Source organism: Mycteria americana, chromosome 18, assembly GCF_035582795.1.
Source record: "Mycteria americana isolate JAX WOST 10 ecotype Jacksonville Zoo and Gardens chromosome 18, USCA_MyAme_1.0, whole genome shotgun sequence".
Lineage (NCBI taxonomy): Eukaryota > Metazoa > Chordata > Aves > Ciconiiformes > Ciconiidae > Mycteria > Mycteria americana.
Window position 1 is genome coordinate 5,452,751 of NC_134382.1, and position 21,600 is coordinate 5,474,350.

Below are 21,600 nucleotides of genomic sequence, written 5' to 3' on the forward strand. Positions count from 1 at the left end.
CCCGCTGGTGCTGAGGGGGGTGCGTTTCCGTCCCTCCATCTCCCCAAAAAGTCCCCCCAGTCCTCCCAGGAGGGTGATGGAGGGACAGAGGCACAGCGACAGCATCCTGCCTAAGTGGCAAGGGGCAGGCTCTGACACCGCTTTTCAGGCAAAAGGTGGCTTTTCCCTTTCAAAGCCACAGAATTGGGGCTTAGGGTTTGGTTTCGGGGTAGGAAGGAGCCTGTGGGAGAAGGGGTGCAGGGTGCAGCACCCCAGGGTGCACAGGCAGAGCCCCTAAATGCTGGTGGGGCGCCGGGGAAGCAATGGAGACCTCACTGTGCCACAGCTTGATAGAAGACCGGGGGGAATCTGCTGCGCGTAATGAAGACTTCACACCAGACTCGCTCACCTGGAAGAAGAGACGGGGCTCTGCCAAATCGCAGGCAGCAGGTTTCAGCGCGCGGACCATCAGTGTTAGCGCAGGGGCTGAGCCAGCAGCCCTGCATGGACAGGCTCCCACAGACGGAAACGCAATTCCTTCCCACCTCTGCCAGCTTGAAATGAATAGCGAGCAGCTGTCGCCCTGTGTAATCCATCCTCTGAGCCCCTTCCCCTGTCCCAAACCCTGTCCCAGCCCAGCAGCTGTTTTCGGAGGAGCTATGGAAACCCAGCCCATCTCTGCCTGGGGCTGCAGCTGCCGTACCCCAGGGTACCCCTTTCCTCTGCCCCCATCCCATTTGGCAGCCCTGGGCACTCGCCACTGCCAGGTGGTCCCGCAGTCCCGTGAACTCAGAGAAACACGTGCCTCCTCCGTGGTCCAGCCTGCACGCAGCTCCCCGCCGGCGTGCGAGGGAGTGCCCGTTGCGCCTGCTCTTGGGGCAAAGGGCTGAATTTGTAGCCAAAATCAACCCCAGCCTAAGGGGGGTTGCCAAATTTCCAGCCCTGCTTGGCAATTTCCCAGCAACAGGCTTGAGCATAGACCCTCCCCTACCTGCAATCCCCAACTTCTCATTAAAGGGGCCACATTCCTCCTTCCTGTGGATACCGCATTTTTTTCTTATTTGTCAGACTGTGACCCTGAGCCTTCCTGGTATTCATGACAACAGGGGTTTCACCAGTAACTTTGGCCTCATCTGTAGAAGTGAGGGCTTGAAAACATGGGAGGTTTTTGCTGCAACGTGCTGTCGGTGCTCTCCATCCCAGCAGTGTTGTCGCTGGGTGCAGCGTGAGCACACCCAAATGAGAGGCTGCAGGGAGCAAACCTCGCTCAGCATGGCTGCACAGACAGGTAAGTGCCTGGGTCCTCCTCCTGTCCTGCTGCTGGCCTCTGCGTGCAACGGTTCAGCGTGGTCCTGGGAGGTGCAGAGTAGCACTTCGCTGCTGCAGCACAGGACACAGAGACAAAACCTTGACCAGTTCATGCCAGGCGTTGTGCGTTGTGAGAAACTGTGGTGCCGCAGGACCAGGCAGACGAGTCCCCTTCTTGTGGGGTCAGCACAGAGGTGCAATCTTCGTGCACTGCAAGTAGCACAGTAGGCAGTGGAGGGGTAACAGGCCTCCAAAAAACTTGGATAAAGCTCCCACTCGAGCCAGCCCTCTTGCAGACCTGCATGGAATCCTGAGCTGGCTTTTCTGGACTGTCAGCTTTTCTGGATGTGGTAAGTTGGCTTCAAGGGGCCTGATTTCAGCAGCAGAAGCAATCCTGTGCACATTGGGAACCCGTGCTGTGGCCTCATCCCCACTGCACCCCACACACACAACATGTAACATGTCAGTGCCACTCTGGCCAGCGCTATGCTTACATACAACAGTGACATAGAGACGAGTGAGGGATCCAAAGGTGCGAATGTCAAAATTTTTTATTTACAACAGTCTCCAAAAATCAAGAAACACTGAAAATAGTGAGGGTAGGAGACGACTTACAAAAGTAACACGCATACGTTACATCAGGAATTGTGCTACATCACTCTGAGAACCGACACTCTAAGGTCTGCACACGACGTGGTGAAACGGCAGTGCCCTCCCTCCTCGGGGTGCTCACACCTCTTCTCCCCTTGGTTTCTGAACCATCCTCCCTCCCATTTGTTCTCTTCTGCTTCCCCCTGCAAACCTTGCTGCTCATCTGCTTGTTGCTCTGCCTCTGGTCCTGGCCATCGCCCTCCTGTCTCCTCCAGCAACTGCCCAAAGGAGGAGCGGAGGGGAGAAAGCCAAACAACTACGTCCTCAGGATGGAGACAGGCCTTCAAAGACTTTTAGCTCTGGGACCCTGGGTACTAAGCCAGGGCACCGCAGTTAGTGGAGGCCTCTGAAAAAGCATAACCTGTGAACTATGGCTTGCATGCTATCTGGGGTGAGGAGTGATTTTGGAAGAAATTACCAAGAGACCGTGAGTTTGTCCTGCCTGGCTGCAAATCAATCAGCACAGCTTCCTTGGTGGACAGCGTGGGAGGATTTATACATATCACAGGGTTAAATAAAAAACCTTTTATAACCTTCCAGGAGGGGAGGCTGCTGTGGTAAGAAAATTCAGTGCAGGACAAGCTAAAAGAATTAGATGCCGTGACATAAAGCAACATCCCAGTTTGCTCCAGTGGAGACAAAGCTGGGGTCTCTGGAGACCATTGCATCCAGACCACTGTTACCAGTGGTCCCAGTGACTCTGTAAGCATGCCACGTGTCCTTCTCTTTGGGGATATTTCCCAGGCTGGCTTTGCTCCGGCATAGTTTCAGATCCAGCACGGATCAAGAAACACAGCCCAGCTCAGCCACTGATCCCCTTTGAGCATCTGCAGCCTTTGAAATTGCCGAGGTTGGTGGCCAAACCTGATGCCCCAGTTGCCTGTACAGACCCCGCGTGAACCCAGCACCTCAAGAGGCACCACGACATAAGGAAACAAACAGCAAGGAGACCTGGGTCTGTTCCTTCCTCTGACACTGATCTTTGGAAATCATGTCAGCTCTGTTCCTCCTCGCTCCAAAGCTGATTTTGACAGGGCCGTTGTGAGCAGAGACTCTCTCCCCGAGTGTCCGCAGCCACGGGGAGCCTTAAACTCGCGCAGCAGCTCCACTGAAGGCAAGGAGCAGCAACACCAGCTCTGTGCATGTATCACGGTGCTTCAACACCGTGGAGCAGTACCCTTCTGTGACTGCCCTGGGCTGGCAGGGAGAGCTTCTGGTCAGGACAGGACCCGCTTTGCTTTGTCAGAGACGGCACGGTTTCAGAATGACCCCCATCCTGAATCATTAACATCAACTTTTCAGAATGTAACCCTCAAGACAGGATTTACTATAAATAAAGGAGCGGGCAGTTAACAAAAATATCCCATTGCATTGTGCTGTAACTGAGAACTTGTGTACGTTTCTTTTTAATTGCAGCAAGATTGTTTTGAAATGGAAAGTCAGAGCATTCTCTTCCAAGTACGACCGGCCTGCTGTGTTCTGCTGTTCAAAAACATCAAAACTGACAGCTTCATATGAAGCATTTTTAACTCCCTAGCTTCCTCTGCCTGAGAAATTCTCCCTCAGACAATCTCCAGCCACTTTCAGTCCAGACTCTGTGAGCACCTTAGGCATGAGCAGCTACCACAGAGAAGGCTGAACATTGCTCAGCAAGACGACAGGGCCCAAAAGATGGTTTGGGAAACAGAGGAGTCATCAGAGAAAGAAGATAGGCAGAGATGTGGGAGGAATTAATTTAGGGTGAGCATCTGCTCCAGGAACAGCACCAGACAGGTGAGGCCTTGCTTTTTATTGCTACGAGCATCTGCCTCAGAGCACCGATTCCCAGCAGGGCTGCCAGCCCCACCTTCGCATTTGCTCTGACAAACCCATCCGTTTTCTTACCTCTATAATTTTATGAATATTTTCTAATCCCAAGGAGGACACTGCCTACGTGGAGATGGATGTACACATCTGCTACTGATTTATTGTCTCCACAGATGCTTGGGGAGATCAGGGTGCTGTAAGCATTTTGGGGAAGGCTTGGCCCCACCTCTAAGCCTCTTTCACTCCACAGCACATGGAGAAAGCACCGGCCACCCTGACCACAGAGCTGTGCAGAGTGAAACGGTGATGGGGCAAATGTCTAGTTAAATCTTAAGACAAGCATTATGACTATGTTTAATCAAGTTTTCAGCTTACCAACATCCAGTAGGTCCTTGCAGTGAAAAGCATCACCTAGGATCATCTCCTGGCTCTTCTGCCATCCCCCTACAATCTGGAGTAAGTTGTTCCTCCTCTCCTTGCCTCAGTTTCCTTGCTGGAGGGGCACAGTCTCCTCAGTAGGCCTTTGTGAATCATCTGCTACAGCTCTGCACTTATCTCAGTCTCTCATTTTCCTTTCTGAACCACTCCAGCCATTGCTCTCCCAGTACCACCTTGGACAAACAAGGGCAAGGTGATGCCCTGCTCCTGCTAGTGCCAGCCAGCCCTTCTGCACTGAGTGAGCCTGGGCTGGCCAGAGAGGAGGAGGGAAAATGATAGCTTGTCCTTTCCCCTGCCTGCTCCAGAAAACAGGACAGATCCTGTCAGGTGCCAAGAACTCTTATTTTTGTCTGCAGATCAGACACTGCCAGATCAGACCCAAGAGACATAAAAGGTTTTCCACTACTTTGAAATTAATCTTTGCCTTCCAAGAGTGGCTGAATGAATGGTCCCAGCATGGTGTGTCCAGAATCACTCTGGAGGTGGGGGGCTTACATAGCCTCTTTATAGTGAGCACAAACATAGGACACCGGGGGCTTAAATGAGCTTTAAACTTGCAGGACTCAAAGCACATCTATGCCTTTTCTTAAAGACCTTTCAAGGTTTCTTCATGCTCATAGAAGGACGAACTTCCTCTAAGGGTGCACTCGGCACCTTATTCTCATCTAGTGACCTGGAAATATCCATCAGCTTTAATCACCCCAAGGAGTTTGAAGTTTAGCTAAATTCAGGTCAGCCGCCAGCCAGAGCATCCTTGGCAGCAGCACTAGGGCTACCTTGCTCTCCCCTGCAGCACCCACACAGCCACATGGGTCTCAGGGGCTGTATATCATCAGCACACTGCCCTCTATGCTCGCTGCCACTTAGGAGTGCTCAGGGCACCACCAGTAACTAAATTCGGAGAACGGACATAGGGAAAAGCATGGCTTACGGATCAATGTTGGGGCTGAACTGTGCGCAGCAGCCATCAAAGCAGCACAGTTTAAGGATAGTAAAAAATCCTTTCCAGAACCATTTATTCATGGGCACAGGGTTCATTATGAAGGAACTGGTGCAGATCAGAGGTAGGTACCAAGGAACATTTAACACTTTGCAGAAAGAGGGATGGTGAGAAAGAAACCAGGTCTGTTCTGCTCATGCTCTCACCACCCTCACTGCCTGCAGCAGGATTGCTCTGGATTTCCCCTGGCATCAATGAGAGTCCTGTCCTAGCACTCCTCTCTCCAGCTGACACCTTGGGGAACCTACTTTAGGAACAAACATTTGATCCAGTTTCACAGGGGTGACATGATGTGAAGGTGTAAGACTGGCAGGGATCAGAGCAGGGATACACTGAGCCAAGCAGAAGCAGCTGCTGGTCTGTCACAGCAGCACAGCCCCAGAACTTGGCTGGCAAAGGGCATGGGCTTCCTGGAATTTCCGTCTTAAAAAAAGGGTCAATCCAGACAGAGAGCACAAACCCACCAGAGACATGGTATCTCCAAACAAATGGAGTCAGGCTGCTTTTTGGCCAACCCCCTCTATTGGCATCCCTGTAAATAGCATTTAATGCATCTCCCAGTGGGCCCAACCCCTCCCCTTCTGCTGAGGACCAGATGTGCTGCATATCAATGCACACACTTAGCTATTTCAATTTTTAAAATATGATAGAATCAGTGATGCTTAAAATGTACTTGTTAATGGCACCAGTTTGCGATTTCATTTTACTTTAATATAAACCATCTGCTCTGAGCAGGCAGCAGCCGCAGGCTGAAGCTCGCGTCTCCACAATGGAGGGTGTCTCTAAGCTGCCACGGAGGACGCACCGCTGTTTATTCGTGCATGCCACCAGGCACGGGTTCTACCTGGCCCCAGTAGTTAGCTCATCCTCAGGCTAAGAGCTGACTACCATGACCAAAAGGCTCTTCAGGGACCTCAAGGCTGTCTGTTTTCTCTCCGCCGTGAAGAGCAGAGGCAGTGACCGGTGAGGTCACACACTGAGCAGGACGTGGGACTGGGCATCGATACTGCCTTGGCCTCGCTACTGTGATGAGGGAGAGGAGGGCAGGTCACTGAGGGCACCGATTGCATTCCTGGTGGCTGTTCACAGACCCAAGAGATCCCAGCAAAAGTGCGCTGTCCTTTCAGAAAGAAGGGGAAAGCCATGCGCCCCCACGCCCCCCGTGAATGATGAAAGCAGGTCACTGCAGGTGGTGCCACCCAACATCTCTGGTTTGGATCCCACAACAACACCCATAAGAGCTCCTGGGCAGCGAGTTCACTGCTTGGGCACAGGGCATGGCAAAAGGGTGCAGACAATGCTATTTCCCAGGCCTGTCCAACAGCTCACTGCTGTTTGCGGAGGCTCAGGTAGCGAGGCACAGGCTTAGCATGGGGGCAGGACATCACCTCAAGAGCCATCGTTGCAATGCTGACCCTGGCCAAGGGGAGGGGAGGGACAGAGGGAAGGGTTTTGAAAGGGAGCAGATGGCCTTCCCAACTTCTCCCCTTTTAGCTTTGCGGTTCCAGAAAGCTTGTTCATTTAAAAAAAAAAAAAAAAAAAGAAAGGAAAAAGAAGAAAAGCAGAAAGAAAATTGAGAGAAGGAGACCTCCTCCCCTCTTACTCACGGGCTGAGGTATTCCCTGGGCAGCCCTCACTGTCCGTCATCCATCCATCGCTACCGAAATAAATACAAGTTTAGAGCAAAACCCATTAGAAAATAAAGTGCATCTGGAGTTGAAAAACTTCTGGAAAAAGGGGATTTTTTTCCTCTTTTTTTTTCTTACAAAAAATATCCTTTAAAAAAAAGAGAAAAAGAAAGGGAGCAAGAGGACAGAGCATGTGGCTCTTGGCATAGGGTCTACAGGGCTGTCCCATTAGGCAGGGGGATCTTAAATCCGCTCTTCAGCAGGGCGAGGCAGATGCATAGACCCAGCAGGCCAGCAAGAAGCACCCCCACCACAGCCTTGAGGCAGGAAGTCCTGCTGCGGATGAAGGTGCCAGGCCCCATGATGCTCAGCAGGGCTGTGCTCACAGTTAATGTGTACAGGATGGAGACTCCTGTGTTGAGGGCCACAATCTTCCCAAACTTGGCAAAAGGGGCAATGATGCAGAAGAACAGTGGGACGGTGGCAATCACTGTGGTGACAGCGCTCGAGACAATTGCCACACCCACGTGACGGACTGCTTCAATCGTCCTCCACTGGCGGCACGCTGTGGGGTCCTGGCAGAAGGGACAGCAGTGTTAAGGGGGAGTGGGGACAAGCACATGGGGCTACACTAATATTTTAGCCTTTGAGAGGGTGGCTTAGCTCATGGGGTCCTGCCAGGACAGAGATGCTGTGTGAGTACAGATCGAACAGTTCATGCAGTCTCTGAGCTCACTGGGCAAACAGCCATGAGGTTAAAACCCAGTAGAGACAAAGTCTGCTGGATTTAGTGCCTCCTTTCAGCCACATCAGACTGACTGCTGGGCCTACACAACAAAGGCATTGCATGCAGGCACTCTACTTGGGATCAGAGATCCCCAAGCTTTTGTGGTCTCCTTCTTCCCAAAGAGGGAAAAGTTGTTAACAAGGCTGGAGAAGACTTGGAGATCCAGCACAGCACAGCAAAGCAATTTGCAGAGGTTACAGAACAAGTGTAGGGCCATTCCAGCGCAAGACTGTCTTCACTGAGGCATGAAAGGGGGCTGCTTTGGACACAGCTGTGGCCAGTAAGAGAGGGACAACCACGCGTGTTGGACCCGCAGCTGGGCTTACTGTACTCAGGTACACAAGCTCCTAGCAGTCTGACCAGTCAGCTGGACAAGCAGCAAGCACCCCAGGCATGCTGTGAGGGTGGCAAGACGCATCCCCCCTTGCCCATCATGCCTTAGGTCCTGCATCACAGCCGAGCGGCACAGAGGGCACGAGGGGAATGGATACAAGTCTCTAGGAAGAAAAGAGCTCACCTCTGCCTGGTGTAGTGGCAGGTTTTCCCCTGCCAGCAAGTAGCCCTCCACCAAGTGCACGCAGTAATCGACAGAGGAGCCAACGAGGATGGAGAGGGAAATGGCTTCCACAGCTCCCATCTCCCAGCCAGACCAGTACATGATGGTCACCACCAAGCAGACCACCCCTGTGTGAAGAAGGTCACGTTAGGCAAATTTAAAGTACTCTGGCACTGCTGCCAAGTCAATCCCTGGGGAGTCTGGGATCCTACCCCTGCAGGTCTGCACGCTAGCCAGTCTGAATCTTGTACACACTCCCTCCTGCCCACAGAGGCAAACACTTCCCTCCCCTTCCACTGGCCACAGGGCCCATTCAACCAGGTAATCAGACCTGCCGGGGACAGTGAAGCACGTAATTAAATATTAGGCAAACTGACAGACTGATGCCAATCTAGACTAATGCTTGCTAAATGAATCCAAGCCCAGGCAAGTGTGCATGTGTGCACATGCACTACAGGAAAGAGGGCCCTGTTTTGCTTGCTGGAGTTACACACAGGCTGAGCGCATGCACAGGTTTTTCTTAAAGGCAAGAGTGATGTTTGTTTGTGAGTCATGTGTGGGAGACTAAGTGGTTTTGAAATGATAGATTTGATTTTTAAACTGAGAAGTTTAACAACACACTTAGTCCACAATATCGTCAAATCACCAGCCAGGGAGAGGGAACTATTTACAAATTTGCTTCAAATACTAACAAAACCGCTAAAATATTCAGCTTTTAAAATCTCCCACTGCTTGGAAACAGCAGCCGTGGTGCAGATCCTTGGGAAGTAGTGCAATTGTTATTCAGAGCATGTGGGACTTAATCACATTATTATACATAACAGGCAGGGATGGCATTTGTGTAGCTAAAACCCTTATTTAAACAAACAGAAGGGATTGTGTAGATAAAACACACTGGGAATTAGACACACAAATCTACTTTCCCAGTGAGGTTCCTGTGCATTTGTTGAGAGTTTCTCCTGTTCACATAGGTATATCAGAACTGGCTCCTGGAAAGCCAAAAGGGTTTACACAGAGTAAGAGCAACTCGGTTCAAATCACCAGAGACTCAGCAGTGCCACAACCCACCAACTTCAGACGAAGGGAGAGCTTGACACATTGGAATCAGTGGTTTTACCTAAAATGCTGAGCAGCACTGGCAGCAGGAGGAGGATGTGAGTGGTAAACACCGCCACTGCAGCCACACAAATAACCAGCGAGATGACAAGACCATACAGGGCACTCTGCACTCCTGGGAAAAAAAGAACCAGCTAATTTGACTCCTGGAAGGTGACAGCTGGGATAAGAAAGGCACCGTATCCCTGCTGACAAGGCAGGCAGGGACTCACACTGGGGAAGACCAGAGGGCAGGATGAAAGTGGAAAGCAGGTGATCAACTTCTTGCCTCTCATCAGCAGGGCAGAGTCCCTTCCCTTCTCTGTTTCCCTCAGCTCTGCCAAGGGTTTTGACAGTATACACTGCTTGGGGCAGAAACAGGCTTTAGGAGTTTGCACAGCAATGGTAAGGGATTGAAGATATAACACGTGCCCATCAGATGGGACAGAGTGTGCTGTGAAGATGTATCAGAGAGCTGGGCTCCTCAGGGAGAGAAACTTGCCTATAATCTCCATGAAGATCTGCTTCCAGTGCTCACATGTCTGAAAACCGTGCCGGAGAGCAGAACCCTCTGGGAAGAGCTGGAGTTGCTGCTGCAGGAATGTCTCCCATTTCAGGTAGTCAGCATATGTCTGGAAGGAAGATTTCCCTTTGTAGGTTGTCTGTAAGAAGATGAACATGTTATTCTCGTGTCCTGCTCTTTGGGGCAGGGTATGCATGGCGAGGGAAGAGGTAGAACAAGCCAGCTGGAGTTGCAGCACCAGGCAGAACTGGCAGTGGCAGATGGGCAAATCTGCCACCAGCTGTTTGCCTGAGCTCTCATGGTAAGAGCGAGTTGTGGCATAAGCAGCCACTTCTAGCAACTTGTGAGTGCAGGCATCTGTCTGCAACAAGGCACAAACACTCCCAACCACTAAATTATATGGCTGCAAATGAAAGTGGCCAGTGCAGAAAGCAGAGCTGAACACCCCAGAAGTCACAAAAAGAAACCGTCACAAGGATAGACGATCATGCCATGTGCTCACCGATTCAAATGCCATGGAGATCCACTGCACCTTCCCATCCTTCACCCCCACTGCCCCATGAGAGAGCTGTCCGGGCAGCAGGTTTGGCTCAGGGATGTTCTTGCACTCGGGGTGCAACATCTGCAGAAAGGAGGAGATGCTGTAACCTGGAGAGAAAGAAAGAGCAAGGGATGGAGGACAGGTCAGGGAAAGGAAGCACATTGGAGCAAGGAGGAATAAAAACAAGAGAAAGCTGCAGGCCCCATTTGTCAGCAGCTGCTTTCCCTTGCAACTCTGACTTGCCAAAGCCCTTGAGGTCTCAGCATCAGAGCCCTCAGCTGCGGCTAGCTTGAAAGGGCACTCTGTGCCATCAGCACTGGACAGGACACTACCACCGCTGTTTGTCCCCAGCTGCCAGGAAGCAGCACAAACAGCAAGTGCTGAGGAGCTGTGGGCCTGGCCTGGCCGGGATTTTCTCCAGGCATGAGATTGGCTTTTGGCCGGAAGCCAATATATACTTCCCAGACTCAGCTCTACAACCTTGTGACCTCTGAAGTTGGAACAGACAGTCACTGGTTAGGTATGTGAAGCCACAGGGGCAGCGAGTAGCCTCATCACAACAAGATCAGGTGTGATTTGCTGGTTATTCAGGAGCTACTAAGAAGATATTTACTTGTTCAAAAGATTTTAAGTGTATCACAAGCAATACCCATGACTGGAAAGAATGGATGCAATTCTGTTCTTATCTTCACTGGATTAAATCCCGAAGAATATGCCCAATGTCTCTGGAGTTAGAGAGACCATTTCTTTCTCATCTCCCAGAAAGCATGACCAGGGGCATGTTCTAGAAGGGTAAAGCTGCCTTGGGAAGAAAAGGAAGCAATAAGAAGCAGCCACCCTTTCTGGTTTGCTGTTGAGGACCCCAGCTCAAACAAACACTGCTGCAAGCAGAGCTGCAGAACAGGAGTCTGATGTTCCTGTCCCACGCGCTGTGTATTTCTCACCCCTGAAATAGTTGGCACAACACACAGAAGCACGAGGTGAATGGCCCATGGAGATGGGAGCTGTGACTTAAGCCAGGTGGAAACAGGCAGAACTGTGCTGCAGCCAGGTCGGGAGAGCTGACTGCTGCGAAGCACCTCTCCCTGCGCTGCCTGCATTTGTCATTGACTGGTACCTCCCTTTCCTTTCCCTGCTTCATCAAGGTGGGATCTGAAAGTTTAAAAGCCCTTAGCAGCCACACTCCTCAGACTGGAGGGTGACAACCAGGGACCCAGGATCTCCCCAGGGACTCCATGGCTGGCATTAGTCCTACCTACCAGAGGGCAGGCACTGAGCCCCTCCCGGCTTCACCAGCTCAGTGTTGCTGGCGATGGCTTTGCAGAGGCGGCACAGGTTGCCAATCTCTTTGAAGAGGTCGAAGCTGTCATCATAGATAACGCTGCCCTTTCACAAGGAGACACAACAATAAGAGCACCACACATGAGGCATACACACAGCAACTGGCACAAGGAGGCAGAAGTGGAGTCCTCTCCTGGCTACACAGCCTGGGACTAGCTTACACAGACCACAGGTTATACTGTGGAAAAACCCATTAGACATCTTTGCCTCACCAGATAACCCAGGAAGAAACTACCTGACCCGCCACCCCCCCCCCCCCCCCCAAAAAAAAAAAAAAAAAAAAAAAGCCAGGCAGCATGACAGAAGCATTGATAAATGAATAGCCACCATGCCATGCCCAAAACCATTAGGGTCTGCCTAAGGAGCAGCTCTGAGTCCCTAGCAGTGCCCAGCACGAAACTCCAGCTTTCTGCCCACTCCACTGCCTGCATTTCGCACTGCCCCCTCCAGAGGAAACAGGCAAAGGCTGATTCTGCACAGTGCCCCCAGATCAGAAGGCAGGAAGAACAGCAGAAAGCTGAAGTGCATCTGCCAAGTGACCAGAGCTAAGCACAATTTTTCTGGGGAAAGGCTGTGAACGTGTCAAGGTATCAGATCTGGGAGATAAGCTGTTCCTGGAAAAGTCACATTTAGTAACCTTTCCCCAGAGTAATTGATTTGTATTTTTTCATGTTAATATCTCATAAAGAGATAAACAATTTTAGAAAAATATCAGTTCCCTGGATCTTGAATTTGTAGTGAGATTTTCATACTGAGCTCAAGATGGGTTTGCTTCTAAAATCCTCAGGAAAGCCAGATTTAGACTCAAAATTAGAAGGTTAGATATTGCATTCAGAAAGGGATTTTCTGAAAAGTCTGAAGTTATTTCAGTAACGGCTTCCTGATCTCCGTTACTTGTAAATTTGCTAAAACAGAAATGTACTTTTGGCTCATCACAATGTTACCATCTCTGCTATTCCATCTGTCTACACCTCTGGACCACACTGCCTGGGCTGTGGGGATTAACTAAACACCACCCAGGAGACCATCCTTCACTCATCAGCCCCGAGCATGCCTGTCCAGCATGCCAGAATGTGTGTACCATGTCTCCGATGACGTGGTTGTCCGGGCGTCTTGTGCGATTAACACCTCTGATACCAAACACTACGAACACCATGGCTCCCGTGTCTACCAGTGGCCGCACCGCTGGCTTCCCGCAGCCCGTGTTCATGCAAGGATTAAATCCAGAAGTGGCTGACAGCTTTGCTTTGGGTGCTGCTGTAAAATACAGAAGAAAGGTTGGTTACATCGGAAGGCAGCAAAAAAAAGGTCTGACTCTCTGGCCCAGTCAGCCAGACATGGCTGAACACGTCCTCATCAGCTTACCTTTCTCACTGGGAACATAAAGGATGCCTTTGGTGGGTCCATCTGGGCTAGAGCTGAGAAGACAGCCAGGAGGTGCTACACACACTCGGCCATGGTAAGGGGGCTTGTGCGACTGGGCAAAATACAGTTTCCTGTGCAGCAAAGAAAGTTTGTTATGGGGGACCAGAGGTAGTAAAGATGATGAGTCTTAAGTCTTACACGGAAACAGACGTTCTCAGGGACAGAAGGAAAGGAAAAGGTGAACAACTCCAAATCTGGATCCCTGGCCATTGCATATTCTGTGCTGCCTGTTCAGCCCAAAGTCCAGGTGGGTAAGGGCAAGATAAAGATCAGCAACGTCTTTTTGCCACCCAAATAAGCCTCCAGTCACAGTCCTGCACCTGTCAAGCCTTTGGCACATTAATGATGCTATGGGCCTGCAAAATAACTTTGCAAATGTGCCCCATCTTTGCAGCAAAGCAAGTTCTAGGGCCATGGATGTCACCAACTGAGGGTAGGACTGGCCCTGGACATTAGGCATCCCATATCAGCGACTCGGCTGTGCTATTTTTGCTGCCTGGCCCTGAGCAAGTTTTGGAAGGTTACCGTGTTCGCTGCTGCTCCTTGGCGGCCACGTAGAAACTGAAGTCGAACTTCCAGCCTCTCTTGGTGTCACAGGACAAGGTGGTCATCATCCACTTCCTGGGGCTCGTCTGCTTAAGCAGCCCTACTGTGGACACACAAGCTGTCAGCTTCCTGGTGAAGTTACCGAAAGGCACTCTATACACCTAAGCAATGGATTAATGAAAACAGACACTTAACTCCACAGGGTTGCAGCCTGTTGCACATTAGCATCACACTCCCCTCCCCCCGAGCACTGGCACAGCCACACAGAACGAGCACTGCAGGCACAAACCCAGCCAGCCCCCAGCCTGCCTCCTTCCCAGGGTCGGCCAGTGTGTAATGGGGCCCCTCACCACCCCCATTCTCTGTGGCCTAGGCTGAACGGTGGCTGCTGTGTCCAGTTAAGGGTGAGGGACATCTGAAAGCGAGTCCTCCTGGCAGTGTGTGCGTCCAATACGGCCTGTGCACAAGCAGGGTTGCCTGCTCGCCTGTGTCTCTGGATGGACAGAAGGATGCAGTGGGGATCCAGCTGTCTCAGTAGCAGTTTCTACTAGAATGAGCTCAGCCGATGAGGCCAGGCCTCATCTGATCTCCAGACACCCACACTTCTGCTCCCATTGCTGACAGTCACATCGCAACAGCAACAGATAAGTATTGTGGCACTGCGAGGCATAATCTCTAACAATGCCAGGCACAATGCCCTCCGTGTTAGCTACCTTACTGCAATGCCCTGCAAATTTGACCCTGAGCTACCTAGGACCCCATGGAGAAACAGGAGGAGGCTCTCGTGCTCACCTGTTGAGTGCTGCACTCTTGATAGAGGGGTCCAGCATCCCTGGACTGACTCACCTGGAATGAAGGCACCTCCCCGTCTCCTGGTGACACCATCTGCCAGGGGGCAGGGACACTGGCATTGAGCGAGAATCTGTAGATGGCTGGCCTTCCCTTGCTTCTGGACTTGGAGATATACACAGTCCCCTGGAGATCTGAAGAAAACAGAGGGCATGAGGGCTAGTGGTCCTTCTCAATCAGCAAATCCTACAGATGTGGGCAGCAGCAAAGGAGGGTTCTTCTGGTCTGCCGTCTCCTCTGAGGCAGCAGGCACAGCCCCTGCCTTCTAGCAGCACAGCACACCTTTCAAAGGTTTTCACAAATATATCCTAAGCTGCAGTAATTCCTGATGACTTACTGATTCACGTCATCTCAGGACCTGGCCCAATAACTCTTTTATCCTCAAAATCCCCTGCAAAACAGGCTGAATTTACTCTCCTCACGGCCTGCCAACAAGGCTGTGACACAGGACTGGGATGCAAAAGCTCTGAGCTCCTACCCCTGTACTCAGACCAGGCAGACCAGAGGGATTTGTCACTAGACTGCACTGCCACCTGGGTTATGGGACCATGCCCTAGAGAACAGTAGGCATTCAGGGGAAAGGGGATTGTAATGATGCCCCTTACATCCAGCACCAAGCTTGGGCTCAGCGGGGCAGGGTCTGAAGAGAATTATTGCCCATCAGCTATTCAGAGATCATATGATTTAGTTTTTACCTGAGAGGATCCTTGGGCCCTGGACCCAAACGCGGTCAGAGTTATCATGCCACACTTACCTTGCTGCCCTGTGTCACTTATGCTCCCTTTGCTTCCCCAAGTTGACCCTGAGCCCCTCTTCTTTTTTTCCAAGGAGGTTCGGATGCTGTTCTGCAAACTGTGGGGCTTTTCCTGAAACAAACCTGTCCCACAAGGTTAGTCAGGGAGGAAAGAGTGAATGGCATGACAAGAGACCTGTCGGCCCTGTGCATACCATGGACTCTGCTACTGAACACCAAACCCTAAGCAGGGAACACAGAGCCACAGACCCTTAGCTGGGCACTGGCATGCGACCAACACTTATGAGTAAAAGTAGTTAGTTTTCATGGACTATAAGGAATTGCTCCAGCAGAAACACTCAGGCAGTTCCTGGCTAAAGCAGGAAGTACTTTCCAAAATACTCCACTCCTAGAGGCAATTCAACATCCCACTCCCAATGTGTGCCTCCCTTCAATGGGGTCCATCCAATGTCCAAAGAGATATCTGAGCAGCGTAGGCCTCTACCTCATGTTTCAGCTCCTCCAGCCCAGGGCTTAGGCCAGGCTGCACCCACCGTGTTCTGGGGACCAGCACTCTCACCTGAGCAGGTAATGCAGGAGATGCCTTCAGCACTCAGGTTGTATTTCAGGTCTAGCAGCACCTGGATGTTAGTGTCTGGCCGGAACAAGACTGGAGCACGGCTAGCTGGATGGAGGCGGCTAGCAAAGAATATGGACAGGAGCAAAACAAGGAGAAAGAGCCCTGCAAGGAGAAGCCCAAGTAAGTGTGTGGGACCCTACACGCATCTTGCACTTAGGACATACTCAGACAGCAGGGGTGTGGCAGAAATATGGTATTTTCAACAGGAAAAAGGAACAGCCCCTAAAGCACACCGGCAGCTGGGCTTTCTTGTGACAAGCCCCATGCCTGGATAACCCCATCAGGACTTGCCAATTCAGATCTGAGTGAAAGGAGAGGGATGGAAAAGTCTCAGACTTCCTCATGCAGTTCCCTTAGGGACTGACTGTTCTGGGGACACTCTTCCACTGAGTTAGAAGCCATCTATTACGTCCCTTTTCTCAATCTCTTGTCACTAACAATCAAGGATTGGGGACTGATTGAGATGCTGGCAAACCCTCTAAAATCCATACAGATGGAATACCCCCCTCCTCCCTTACCCACAATCACCCATCTGCTCTTCACTGCAGACCACAGCACCCAGTGTTCCAGCAGCTCCTGCAGACGAGTTATCAAGTGACCCCGGTTGCTCTTCTCTGCAGGGACTTGCAGATTTTCTGGCATCACAGATACCAAGGGGACATCCCCCATTTCCAGGGAGACTAGAAAGAGAGAGAAATCAAAGGCAGTCTCAGTGCTCAGTGTCATCAGTGTCTCTCATAGCTTTCTGCGCTCCTTTACAAAATCTTCTGCAAGTACAGCATGTACAACTCACTCAAGCTAAGGAGATGGAGTAAGACCCAGGCAGAGGCAGTGACTTGCCCAAGATGTCATAGGAAGCATCTTTCTCAAGTCACTGCCATGTGACAGCTACACTTCCAAATCCATAGTTCAGTCCAAAGCCTATGCTTCAGGCTTTCTTCCTCTGCCAGATCCCACTAACATTGTCCATACGGTCACAGGGACACTGCATGCTGCTTGGGCCAAGCAAAATCTGTCCCTGTCCCACTAAGTATGTCTTGCAGCTAATGACACACAGCTCACCTCTTCCTGACTGCAGCCTGGCTCCCATCCGATCTCTTTACTCCAGCTCAGGGATGCCTAGGGAACTGCCCTCTTCTTCTCTACAGGTGAGAAGTGGGCACTTGCTGTAGTGGGGTCAAAGTGTGCCTGGCATGCTGTACAGCTGACCCACAAACCATGCTTGGTCACCAGCTGGAAACAAGCTGCTTTGCTCCTTCACAAGTTACCTGATGCCCAGGGGCCCCTGGAGAAAAGCATCCTGCTGTTTACTCTGCTCAAGGGAAGGGAAGGAGTTATTTCCATACATTACCATTGCATGTGGCTCTGGCATACTAAGGAGACAGCTCTTGCAGCACAGGCAGACAACTGAGCTTTGGCACTATCAAAGGCAGCTCAGAGCCTACTCTGCAGGGAGGGGGTCTGCACGCTGCTGTGGAATTGATGGGCTCTCAGCCATCGATCCATTTGCCTCCAGTTCCAGTTTGCTGCTAGGCCTGAAGGCTACTCACTGCCCAGACCACTCCCACTGCGGGTTTTAAAACAACAAGATCCCAGCAAGTTTTAAAAGCCAAGTACAACACAGCATGACCCCACAAGCACCCTTATCTTCGATCAGGACTAGAAGGATTATCTCCTGCTAACAAGAGATAGGGAATTTCTGGGTTCTTTTTCTAGATTGCTTATGTGGTCTCAGGCTCTTTTCTTGCCATGATGGAGGATGTGATGCTGGAGAATAACAAAGTGTTCTCTCACCTGCTTCCCAAATGCAGTGCTCTGAATGGCATGGAAGATGGGAAAACATTTTACTCAAAGGTGAGCTGTCCTGGTAGTATGGATTAGATGTTTCATGGCTACATCCATGTCACAATCAGTGATTCCAGCCAGAAAGTACAATCCACATTAGACCCAAGAGGATTAGCAAAGTAGTTAGAAAGCATGTATCGACACCCATGGAAGATCTCAACGCAACTTACAACCATCAGTGAGTTCAGACTCCTACAACCTCCTGTGACAGCACCATCTCCAGCTTAAAAGTAGGGAAACTGAGGCATGGACCAGTGGCAGGGACAGGAAGAAATGCAGGATGAAGAGGGCATTGTGGTCCCCCTGAAGGCACTACACAGCAGGCACATACCAGGCTCCTCCTCCACACTGAGCAGTGGGATGTCATCATCAAGATAGGGAAGCGTCTCTCTGCCTGCTCTGGAGGTGGCCTCCGAGGCAATGAAGAGATCTTCAGCCAGGTGCAAAGCACTCTTTTTGGTGCACTTCTGACTACAGCTGGATTGGAGCAGGGAAGGAGACAAAGGCATGAGTTTTAAGCCACATACCCTGCAAAGAGTTACCAGCAGGCTCCTTCAGTGACAAGGAGAGCAGCAGCAGCCTGCTCCAATTACTTGGAAAGACAACAGGCAGTGCCATGAGCAATTTCCATTGCTAAGTGCTGAGAGGTCAGGGGCTGAGCTGCTATGGCAAGGCAGGAGCAGGCTGGGCTGGATACACAGAGCAGGGCTGAGCCATGAACACCGGGTGCTGAGCAATGGAAGTTTCAGCAGTTCATCTCCCTGCTAATGAATTAAATCAGGCCAGGTCATCTGCACTGCTAAAGAGCAGGGGGGAAGGGGAAATGTGCTGACTTTCAAATACAAATCTGCGTCATGCACTGCTTGTGCTCACAGGCAGGAGCAATGTTGATCTGTCTGCCTTGCAGGGCCTGTGTCTCCACAGCTTGAGGATTTAGCTGTGCAGTAAGTGCTCTGAGGACACAAACGGCTCCAATACTCCATGGGATTCAACGAAGAGGTATGACTGGCATTGCAGAGTCTGGCTCCTGGGAGGCACCTGTGCGTACACCAGGGAGAATAAGACTGGGACCTGGCCCTTCCATTTTGCTCCAGTCTGGAACGGCAGAAGTTAAATTTCCCTTCTGTTAGAGACTAACAGGGAATGGCGAAGCCAAGCTGCCTGAGGGGGATGAGGATAACCGAGAGGGATGAGGATAACTGAGAGGATAGGGCAGGCATTTGCACACTGCCTTGGCCATGCATTCCACAACAACTTCCCACCCACACAAGGAGGCTCCAGGGCTCACCTGCTTTGGCAGGAGCTCTCTAGTGGGGACATATAAAGGGTCCATATTCCAAGAGCAGCTGGCATGGTGAAGAGCACAGCTACCCAGCAACAGGACACAATCAGCGACATAAAGAGTCCAAAGTCATGCACGGCTGGAATCTACATGGAGAGAGAACATGGAGTTGGGATCAACTGGGGCAGGAGACCTGGATAGACATCAGGCCAGAAAGAGATACCTGGAGGAACCTGAGAATAGCACATGCTGACCTCAGTCATGGTAGTCAGCAAACCTGGTAGGTACAGAGCTGAGCTGATCAGTGGCACAGGAAATACTGCCTTGGATGCTGATACAGGGAGAGTGTCCACTGCCTTAGAGCAGGTAAGGGACAGCCCTCTAGGGCAAGTCCAGCATGCCCCTGTGCTGGAGGAGAGGGCAGAAAGATGGTGCTGGCAGCTTCCCTCTCTATTAGGGCCTCTGGCAGAAACGGAAAGCCCCAAATCCCAAAGCTGCAGTGTACCTGAGAGAAGATGTTGGCAGCATATGCTGCAGCCGTGGTCAGGGAAGTGAAGAAGGTGGCCTTCCCTGCTGTCTGGATAGTATGGATCATGCGCAGTCGCAGGTCCTTGAGGTGGGTGGCTTGGCGGTAGGTGTTGATGAAAACAAAGACATCATCAACCCCTGTGAAAAGAGGGGGGAGATTTTGATACTTTGCTCACAGTAGGGACACATGCTAAAAAACTAACCTCCCCTCAACATCTGACCTACAAATATTTCACTTGCAGGTAATGGAGGGAAAGGGCTTGAAAATTCAATCTGCATTTGCCACCATCACCTTTCTCTCTCTCCTGCAGGCAGGAGTTATGGCAAGGCAGCACAGGTAGGTTTTGAGTAAGGACGTGCTTACCAATCCCCACAATGACAAAGGCAGCCACACCATTGAGTATACCCAGGTACTGGATCCCAAATACGACGTGGTACAGGAACAGAGCCACCAGGCAGCTTAGTCCAATACTGGCAATGCCAAAGAATGACAGGAACACTATAGGAGGAAAGGAACGGAAAAAATAGCACCGCTGGCTGCCCCCTGGGAGGACACCTCCCACCTGCCCTGTTGGAATACTGGTTCCCAGGAGTGTGTTGGTGACAAAGAATAGCTCAGGGCTGCAAGAGTACCGCTTGCAGACTCCTTCCCATGAGGCTCATCCATGAAATTACATCAGCTTTACACCAGCATTAGTAAGATGGGAATTTGCATCTTATTCCTGTTCTCCTGAGAGCCTTCCCCCCATCCTGCCCACAAATCTCTGCTCTGGAGTATCAGACTTGCATGACCTTCTACATGCTGCTGTGCCACAGAGTCAGGCTGGTGTCAGGGCATCAGAACCTCTCCTGGGGCTTGCACAGACACAGGGAGTCACAGCACATTTGGCTTTGTGTGAGATCAGGGCAGCTGTGACTGCAGCTTACCTGAGCAGGAGGTAAGGATGTAGACCAAGACAGCTATGCAGCTACTGCTGATGAAGGCCAGCAACATGTCATTGTTGAAGGTCCTCCTCACTTCATAGTCAAACAAATCCGTCCCTCCGTACAGCACCTGGACTTTGCTAGGGTGGGAAGATATGAAGGAAGGAAGAGGAGTAGGCAGAGTTGAGTGTAAAGGGAGCAGAGCCAGGGGATTTAACAAAGCACAATGTCTCCCCCAGAGCCAAAGGAGGTCACTGCTCGAATAAACTTGGCAGTTCTCTGAGAAACCAGCTCAGAGTGGTGAAAGCAGGTTGAACAAGGTTGCTGCTGGACGTGAAGTTCACACAAGGAGGGAGAAAAATAAAAGAGCAGGTCTAATATTTTTAAAATTCCTCCAGTGCATGGAGGGTCTTTGGCACTAATAGACTTCTTGCTGTCAGCAAACAGCTCCTGAAGCCTCCAAAGCCAATTCCATCTGGAATCCTAATCATTGCTTATTATATTAAGCACAAAGGTAATAACCAGCAGATGCAGGCAGAGTGAGAGCTTATCAGAAAACCATATGATTTACCAGCTTCTGCTTCTGGAAGCAGGCTCTGAGCGGAAGTAATCCAAGATAATTTAACCAGGAGTACAATAACACTGCACCATAGGAGGCTATCAGGAATCCAAGCTTCAGAACTGAGCCTTGGCCCCAATTCCCTTTCAGCTTCCCATAACTGCAACCCACTCTGCCAGCCCATTGCTGAGAACGCTCTGTGGCTGCCTGCTTTCAGGGCTGGCTGCATTTCACTCTGCTTTTGAAGATCAGTATATCCCTTCGTTCTAGGAGTTATTGAGATTCAGAGCAGTAGAGAGCTGGAGACTGAGAAGGTACACTGACTCTGGGACCCGCTGCCTTCCCTCAGCTCTCTGGATACTGGGCTAGTCTTTTAGCCTTTTTAGCTCTATTTTACCATCTCGCTCTCATAAGCTCTGAGCAAAGCTCTATTCAAAGTCATACTGACCTGGTGGTGAAAAAAGCCTGCATTTCCTGAAACTTATCCTGCCCTGAAACTCCCCTCCCCATCTCTCTGTACAAAGAGCAAACACTTCTGGGAGGAATTACACTGGCATGAGCAAAAGCAGAATTGGATCCACAGGTTGATGCCTTGAGTAAGGACCATTTCACCCCC

At 50.9% G+C, this 21,600-nt stretch overlaps 1 protein-coding gene across 4 annotated transcripts in view; it reads right to left on the reverse strand.

The window, feature by feature from the left end:
• Positions 1-1,841: 1,841 nt before the first annotated feature.
• Positions 1,842-21,600, reverse strand: part of DISP3 (dispatched RND transporter family member 3) — a 114,594-nt gene continuing 94,835 nt past the window's right edge. For 3 of the 4 annotated variants that reach the window (XM_075520489.1, XM_075520491.1, XM_075520490.1), the window contains 18 exons: positions 20,429-20,565; positions 19,866-20,000; positions 19,479-19,639; positions 18,980-19,119; positions 18,023-18,168; positions 16,365-16,526; positions 15,787-15,948; positions 15,228-15,350; positions 14,471-14,607; positions 13,604-13,785; positions 13,019-13,149; positions 12,735-12,910; positions 11,572-11,698; positions 10,274-10,419; positions 9,751-9,910; positions 9,271-9,384; positions 8,115-8,281; positions 1,842-7,385 (listed from right to left, as the gene is read on the reverse strand). In XM_075520489.1, the coding sequence (XP_075376604.1) occupies positions 7,023-7,385; positions 8,115-8,281; positions 9,271-9,384; positions 9,751-9,910; positions 10,274-10,419; positions 11,572-11,698; positions 12,735-12,910; positions 13,019-13,149; positions 13,604-13,785; positions 14,471-14,607; positions 15,228-15,350; positions 15,787-15,948; positions 16,365-16,526; positions 18,023-18,168; positions 18,980-19,119; positions 19,479-19,639; positions 19,866-20,000; positions 20,429-20,565 (2,869 nt within the window). In that variant the 3' untranslated portion in view covers positions 1,842-7,022. The remainder of the gene's footprint in view (positions 7,386-8,114; positions 8,282-9,270; positions 9,385-9,750; positions 9,911-10,273; positions 10,420-11,571; positions 11,699-12,734; positions 12,911-13,018; positions 13,150-13,603; positions 13,786-14,470; positions 14,608-15,227; positions 15,351-15,786; positions 15,949-16,364; positions 16,527-18,022; positions 18,169-18,979; positions 19,120-19,478; positions 19,640-19,865; positions 20,001-20,428; positions 20,566-21,600) is intronic. The other variant, XM_075520492.1, reaches the window with a different exon arrangement.